This window comes from Cupressus sempervirens, chromosome 4, assembly GCF_028749045.1.
Source record: "Cupressus sempervirens isolate cs-2001-9-10 chromosome 4, ASM2874904v1, whole genome shotgun sequence".
Classification (NCBI taxonomy): domain Eukaryota; kingdom Viridiplantae; phylum Streptophyta; class Pinopsida; order Cupressales; family Cupressaceae; genus Cupressus; species Cupressus sempervirens.
Genome location: NC_143121.1, coordinates 889,278,415 through 889,286,261, shown reverse-complemented (window position 1 = coordinate 889,286,261; position 7,847 = coordinate 889,278,415). Strand labels below are relative to the sequence as shown.

At 36.2% G+C, this 7,847-nt stretch overlaps 1 protein-coding gene across 1 annotated transcript; it reads left to right on the top strand.

Moving 5' to 3' along the window:
• Positions 1-364: 364 nt before the first annotated feature.
• LOC149564251 (U-box domain-containing protein 33-like) lies at positions 365-4,301 on the top strand. Its single transcript, XM_089824127.1, has 9 exons — positions 365-672; positions 771-889; positions 977-1,101; positions 1,193-1,311; positions 1,521-1,837; positions 2,070-2,213; positions 2,293-2,835; positions 2,959-3,723; positions 3,885-4,301. The coding sequence occupies exons 1-8, from the start codon at positions 417-419 to the stop codon at positions 3,517-3,519; spliced, it is 2,184 nt and encodes a 727-aa protein (XP_089680253.1). The 5' UTR covers positions 365-416; the 3' UTR covers positions 3,520-3,723; positions 3,885-4,301.
• Positions 4,302-7,847: the final 3,546 nt, after the last annotated feature.

The following is a 7,847-nucleotide window of genomic DNA, read 5'->3' as shown; positions in this document are numbered from 1 at the left end:
ATTTATTGAAGTTGAGACATCTAACAGCAGGGAGGGAACATTGAACAGCGGGGTTGAAATCGACCGCCCTCACTGTCATATCTATAAATCAGTGGCCAAAATATTTGAAAAGATAGATAGGTAGGAATATATCCCTCTCAAAGACAGCCTTCATTAATATGGCGCGGGAATATACCCCTCTTTTGATAAGCGCGGAGTCAATTTACTTCGTATTTAATTTCTTCAATAAACGATACGTAGATCACAGATTTTTTTTAAAATGATAAGGAATCCATGAATACGGTCGTTTGCTTTCCTCTCAAGGAATCCATGAATACGCCAAATATTAATTTGTTTATATCGCTGAGATTAGAAATGCACTGTGATTAGATTGAAATGTCAATTGTAACTCCTATGTTTGAAGTTTGGTAATTAACATGAGAACTCCAGTGGTAATCAGACGGACTGCGCAGGTTCCGACAGTGCCAGAAATTGAAGAAAATCAAGTGGAAGAAGAATCTATTCATCCTCCTCTAGTTGCTGCTGAGAAATTAGTTTATGTTGCCGTTGGAAAAGACTTGTTTGAGAGCGCCTACGCTCTCAAATGGGCGATTCAAAGTTTGGATAAAAGGGAAGAAGCGTTAATAATTCTTCTTCATATTCGTCCTACACTTCGCTACTTTCCATCGCCAAGTAAGAATTTCGATGATCGAATTCAGTTTGGATGCACATATCAAAAATCTAATATTTAGTGTTTTTTGGGGACAAATTTGACGTTTCTGTGATTTCAGTGGGGAGGATTCCTCTGAACCAAGTAAGCAAGGATGTTTTGAAAGCTTACGAGAAGGGTGAAGAGAAAAAGCTGGACGGTTGGATGAATCAATATTTAGATATGTGTTCCAGAGCAGAGGTATGATTACTATCTGGTTTGGTAAATAAATGGACCTTTGCAGAAAATTTGATCTTTCAGTGTCTAAATTTAAGCAATTTGCCATAGGTAAAAGCTGATCGTTTAGTTCTTGAGAAGGAGGAGATTTCCAAAGGGATTGTTGAAGTCATTTCAGAGCGAGGTATCACGAAACTTGTCATAGGAACATCTAAAGCCGGCGGCGCCATTTCCAAGTACGAGAAATAATTGTGTGTGATCTATTACAAAACATCACCAAATCATTGAAATGGCATAAAATAATCCGATTCTCCAAATTTTGTACAGGAAAATGAAAATGCAACAGTCGGGGAAAGCGTATTATGTTCAAAAGCACGCGGGAGAGTCGTGCGACGTTTCTGTTGTTTGCAAGGGAAAGCTCGTACTGCTCAGTGAAGGATCTCCTGGTCAGTAGATAAATAATTTCATATTTGTAAAGTAAATCTTTGTTTTGTAGAACTGTTGAATCCAATAGACAGTTTGATTTGAAAAAATAAAATGCAATTTTAATTCAGAAAGCAATCTTATATGAGAATTTAATGTCTACGAATCGGTATTTGTTTTCAATCTAAAATTTGCATTCTCTGTTTTTGTTTGTGTGAATTTGTATCGGCAGCTCGGAAATCAAAGAGCGGCAGAAGTCCACTGCCCGATTGGCTAAGGAAACGAACCGAAGATTCCATTCTTAAACCTTCTCCAAATGATTTTAACCAATCGATTTCATCGCCTGCACACCTCGGACCAGATCTGAACGGTAATCAATCACCGTCAAATTTGCAGCGAGATTCTGTAGATCCTGTGACCGAGAGAGTGGACGATCTGGAAATAACAGCTGCAATTGATGATTTTTTCTTGGAATTGGAAGCGCCATACAGGTTACAAATGGATGTAGATCAAACTTACGATGTGGAGTATGGGCCAACAGAATCTCATGTAAATCCTCTCCACCAAACAATCTTTTCTAAGCAATATATTTCTTCGCTTCAAGCTTAATAAATTTCTTTCTTGTCATCGAGCCATAAATAAATCGAAGCCACAATTAAAGAATTTTCATGTCTTATAAGAAATCTAATCTACGGCATTGGAAACATGTAAACGAGTTCAAAAGATCTATGTGTGTGATATTTAGGATAAGGAACTAAAACTAACTTGAAATTTAAAGCAGGAAGTGAATTATACAGATGCCGAAGTCGTGAAACTTCCGCTTACAGAGGCCTTGCAAGCGGTCGTGAATGTGAATAAGGAACTGCAAAATGAGATCCTGAGGCGTAAGAAAGCAGAGGCCGCTGCAATGATATCAATTTACAAGGTATAAAGCACTTTCCTCTTTTCCGTATGCAACTTCCTGTTGCTCCAGTAAATTCTCCTAATGTTTTGTGCATCTTCAGTGCAAAGATATTGAAACCGCCTTCAAAGAAATGGCCAAAGAGAAAGAGGATGCCATCTCGCGTATAAAGCTTATCGAACAGAGATGCAAAGACCTTACAAGGCGAAGGAACGAGGTCGAGGAAGAAGTTCAAGAAATGGTGCAGAAACTGACATCACTCGCAGCAAAAGTGAACGAATGCACCCGTGAAAGACAGGCAGCCATTAATGAGGTCAAAGCAACAAGGCGAAATCTTGCGGCCGTCGAAGAACAAAACTTGCGAATTCTACAGCAAAAGGACGCCGAAATTCAATATCTTCAGAGTTGCTTGCTTAGAATGCCGCCAGGCGATGCCTCAATATCCTCGTCGTCCTCTAATATCCTTGAATTCCGCGAATACTCTTTCGAGGAAATAAAAACAGCAACCTGCAATTTCTCCAGCGATTTTAAACTCGGAGAAGGCGGTTATGGCAATGTGTACAAAGGCGTAATCGAACAAACAGCCGTTGCAGTCAAAATCCTAAGGGAGAACGGTTTGCAGGGTCGGAAGGAATTTCAAAGTGAGGTATGAACAGTAAATTTTTTCCAAGGCGACGCAAAATTTTAAATTATCTTCTTTTCTGGCAGATTTTTCCAAAAGAAATCTTTCACTTTTCTTACAGAAACTCTATGAATTTCTCTTCTTCAGATAGGTATTTTCAAGGACATTCATCATCCGCATTTGGTACGAATTCTTGGAGCTTGTTCCGAGCGAGATTGTATAATATATGAATATATGTCGAACGGATGCCTTGAAGATCACCTACGCTGCAAAGGCACCTCTCAGCCTCTTCCCTGGTACGCCAGATTTGGCATCGCCGCCGAAGCATGCTCAGCTTTGCAGTATTTGCACAGTTTTATGCCGGATCCAATCGTCCACCACGATCTGAAACCCCAAAATATACTCCTTGATGAGAACTGTGTGAGTAAAATAAGCGACTTCGGCCTATCTCGTCTTCTGTCAAAGGATCGAAACTCAGAGTCAGAGCCAAAAGGCACATTTTCGTATATGGATCCGCAATACCTAACAGACGGTGAGTACTCTACAAAATCTGACGTTTACAGCGTCGGAATCGTCATTCTCCAGCTTCTAACCGGAAGGCCGGCCCTAGGACTCGTCAAAGATGTGGAAAGGGCGTTACAAACTTCAAACTTTCACAAAATTTTGGATCCTTCAGCTGGAGATTGGCCGTTTGTGCATGCTACTTAACTGGCCTATCTTGCTTTAAATTGCACGCATCCGGAAAGAAAGAAGAGGCCCGATCTTCAACCGACTGTGATGAAAATGCTGAATCAGACCCGCAACATGTTCCCTGAAACAAACCTTGGCAGACCGATTGAATGTGGGCAAAAGTTGGGGAAAGGAACTCAGGAAATCCATGTTCCCAGCTTCTTCTTCTGTCCAATCTTCAAGGCAAGGATCATTTCTTCTACTCTTACACCATTACCTAGTGTTTCAAATTATATTTGTTATAATCTGATTCTGTTACTTCATATTTCCCCGACTCCATTAGGTTTTCGTTGTTATTAAAAAATGAGGGTTTTGACTTGAGACAAAATTGTTCCTATTTGCAGGAGATTATGCAGGATCCTTACATCGCTGCAGACGGCTTTACATACGAGAAAGAGGCGATCCAAGGATGGTTTGATTGTGGACGTGACACATCTCCCATGACAAATGAAAGGCTTGCGAGTAAGAATCTCATCCCAAACTTTTTTCTAAGATCCGGCATTCGACAGTGGCAAGCAAGAGGCGATCTCTTGTAGATCTATGGGATACAAACATGATTTTTTCGAGTCCATATGTAATATGTTAATATATATATAAGTATATGTTAATGGTTATTCCATGGCAGTTTATAACTGTTTTATAGTTTTTGTTAATGTAGCGAGTGAATATAATTCAGGAGAACTGTACAATTTTGTATGGCACCAATGATTTTGATTGTATTATAATTGATTATCAATTTATTTTTTTAAATATCTTTAAGCTAATACTTTCAATTTACAAAACAAAATCTATTTTATTATATCATTATTTAAAATAAGAAAATGCATTACTATATCTTTTTGAATGAGGTATTATTTTTTATTAATTATATCTAGTTAACAGAATTTCTAAATTTAATGCTAGAACTCATGTGAGTAGTACTATTGACTTGTGTATAATTAAATATGATATTAGATGTGAATGTAGGAAGAATATTTACTGTCATTGGTAGCAATACCTAAATTTACATTTGATTTTATGGAGGAAAATATGTAAGAACTTCCATACAACTAGCCATCATTATAATGTTTTCATTCAATATGAGCCATGTAACAATCTCCTTATACTATGTAACAATCTCATAAATTGTTGAAAGCCTTATAGTTGCTTTTCTAGATTCTCTAATTGCATGTCAAAAAACTTGGATTATAGAATTATCTATCTCATTAATAAAAATTATATTGAAATAGTTCAACCAACATCAAGAGTGAAATAACAAAACATAGTATAAGCCAAGAACAGTCCTTAGAAATATATACAATTACAAATTTGAGGGAGGTGACCTATAAGATAAAAGGCTTAGCCTTATAAAACTATACAAAGACCAAACATAAGTGCCTTATACAATTCAACACATAAACCAAACATGATCAAGAGGATATTTTCATCAAAACTTGACGTATCTCCAAAACTCCAATAATCAGTACCATGTTGAAGTCCTCAAAATTTTGAGTCCAATGCAACTTGAATAGATGATAAAGGAGTCCATATGCTCAAGATATGGCTAGTCAAAGTTTGGTCAAACCTTGGACCAAAAGCTATTAGAGAGGTAAAACTTTGAACTCTCTAAAATTGGTTGAAGTCGGCATCAAATCAAAGGTCTTGTCAAGAGCTTTTTGATGACATTCATTTCATCAAAATCGAAGCCTAGATGTGAAAGATATGCTTGGTCAAAGTTGGTTGACCAAAAGAGTTGATGACATGTCCTATCCATACGATGACATCAGCCAACCAAAAAAATTGGCCACCGCTACACTATTTGCATTATTAAAGATATTAATAGGCAATTTGCTATTTAACTTGTTCACAGCCACCAACTTTACTTTAAAATAAGGTTTCTAGTTATTTTGTTGTTATTTTAACCCCCAAATTTGGTTTCCGGCCAAATTTATAAAATGGAAAAGGGGTTATTACAAAGGTGAAATGTTTATAAGGCCTATTTATGTAAAATATTGTTTTGGCCTATTTTAGGCAAGTTTGATGTATAAAAGGTGGGTAGGAGTCCATTTTCAAGGCATGAACATTATGAAAATGATTATGATTATTCAATCTTACAGAGGAGTTAGAAGGATGACTTATTGTTGAGGAGGAGAGAGAAAATTCTAGAGGACATATTTTCAGTCTTGAACATTAGAGCAGTGTAATGCTAATGTTCTTGAAGGTGTTGATTTGTAACACATTGTAATTGATTTTTGGAGTTAATCCAATCGGTCCACTAGTTGGAGCAAGACCCGGAGATGTAGTTCTAGTAGGGAAAACTCTGAGATCAAATTTTGTTGTGTCTCTTCTCTCATTTTTCTTCTTATCATTTTTCTTATGCATTATTCCTTTCTATATTTTCAATTACATTAAGTTGCTTCAATTAAAGCATTAATTAATTTTACATAATTGGTGTAAATTCCTCTATATAAAACCTTAATTCTTCTTCTCTATAATTTCAATGGTTTAAGATACATAACCACATATTTACTACATGGATCAAGAAATTATATTTAATTGTTAGGATTAAGTCATAAAATTTATAGATCCTTAATCAGATCAAGTTTTGTATTAGAGTCTATTTTTGCAGAGAAATTGCAGGTGGTGAATGTTAACCAGGTTGAAGTTGAAAGAAGGAGAAGGTGAACTTGAAGAGTTCAATCTAGAAATTGGAAAAAGAAGAACTTTTTTCATGAGTCATGGCATCTAAACAAAATCTTTCTAAGTTTGATGTGGAAGCCTTCCAAAGAGCTTTTGTGGAGTTGAAAGCTTTGGTGGACATTCTTCTTCAAGGGAGGGATGAATGATAGTTGAGAAAGGTGGGCAAGGCTAAGAAGAAGGAAGAAGATAAATCTTCATCAAAAGATGACAATGGAAAAGGAGTAGGAGGTGATAGTGGCGCTCCTAAACCTCCATCCTTATCTTCTTCATCTTCTTTTTCGTCCTCTTCTTCTCTATCTACTTCTTCTAGAAAGAAACATTATGTGAAGACACCCTTACTAAAGCTTGACATAAAGTTTGATTTTCCTATATAGAATGGTGAATTGGATGCTAAAAAATTAAATAATTGATTTAAACAGATTGAAGTGTACTACAGGGTTCAAAATATTTTGGATGATTAATCTAAAATCTAGCTTGCTACTCTTAGGATGGGAGGTACTGCATTAGTCTAGTGGAAGAGTAAGATCCACGATGATCTTGCTATGCATGGTAAAATCATTTCATCTTAGTATGAATTTACTTCTTTGAAGAAATAATTTTATCCTTTAGGTTATACGCAACAAGCCATTATGGACTGGCAATATCTAAAACAAGGTAAAGCGCAGTCTATGCAAGATTATACATAGATGTTTAAGAAGAAGGCTTTAACTATTGGAATTCCTCTTTACATGAAAGATACTTTATTAAAGTATATAGGTGGAATGCATTCATATTTGAAGCATACAATATTGATGTTTAGTCCTGAAGTATGTGTTCAAGCAACCCACATTGAAGCAAGTGGGGGAAACACAAGTTTTAGTTCAAAGAAAGAATTTGTTCCTCCTAAAAGTAACAAGAAGGGCAAGAAAGCAACCATAGTGAATAAAGACAAAGGTGAAAAGCCTATGTGTTCACATTGTCAAAAGAAAGGACATGAAGATACATGAAGTGGTGGAAACTGCATCGTGAATTGAAACCCAAGTGGTTTAAGAAGGATCAAAAGGGAAAGCAAAAGTCTACAGTTGTTGTTTAGGATTTTGGATCAGATTCTGGTGATGAGACAACAATATTGACTATGGGTATGAAAGGTAAAGCTTATGTTGATTCTACCACTGATGTTTCATATGCTTCCACTTCCAAAAGTCACATTGTGCTTGAAGATTGTAAAAGGTGTGAACTTTTTCATATAAAGGTGATTTCTAAGAATAATAAAATTGACACATTGATAGATAGCGGGTCCCAAGTTAATTTGATTTCAAAAGAATTTGTTAAACAATTGGGATTGGAAACTAAGCCACATAAGAGACCTTATCCATTAGGTTGGGTGTGCAATGATAAAAAATTGCAAGTCACTAAGCAATGTAAGTTAAGATTTGCAATAACATCTAAGTTCATAGATGAGGTTGAATTTGATGTGGTTCCACTTGATATCAGTGGGATTGTGTTGGGTAGCCTATACTTATATGATAGGAAAGCTATCTTCTATAGGGGACATAATAGGTATCAATTGTTTAAAAATGGAATTGAATACATTATAAGAGCTCATCGCATGAAGAATGAAGGATCAATTGTAAATACGGGACATTTGA

Excerpts from the sequence above, each read along its gene's own strand:
- LOC149564251 (XM_089824127.1), top strand. The coding sequence starts at position 417 with ATGAGAACTCCAGTGGTAATCAGACGGACTGCGCAGGTTCCGACAGTG. Across the intron at positions 890-976 it reads ATATGTGTTCCAGAGCAGAG|GTAAAAGCTGATCGTTTAGT; the intron begins GTATGATTACTA and ends AATTTGCCATAG. Across the intron at positions 1,102-1,192 it reads GCCGGCGGCGCCATTTCCAA|GAAAATGAAAATGCAACAGT; the intron begins GTACGAGAAATA and ends AATTTTGTACAG.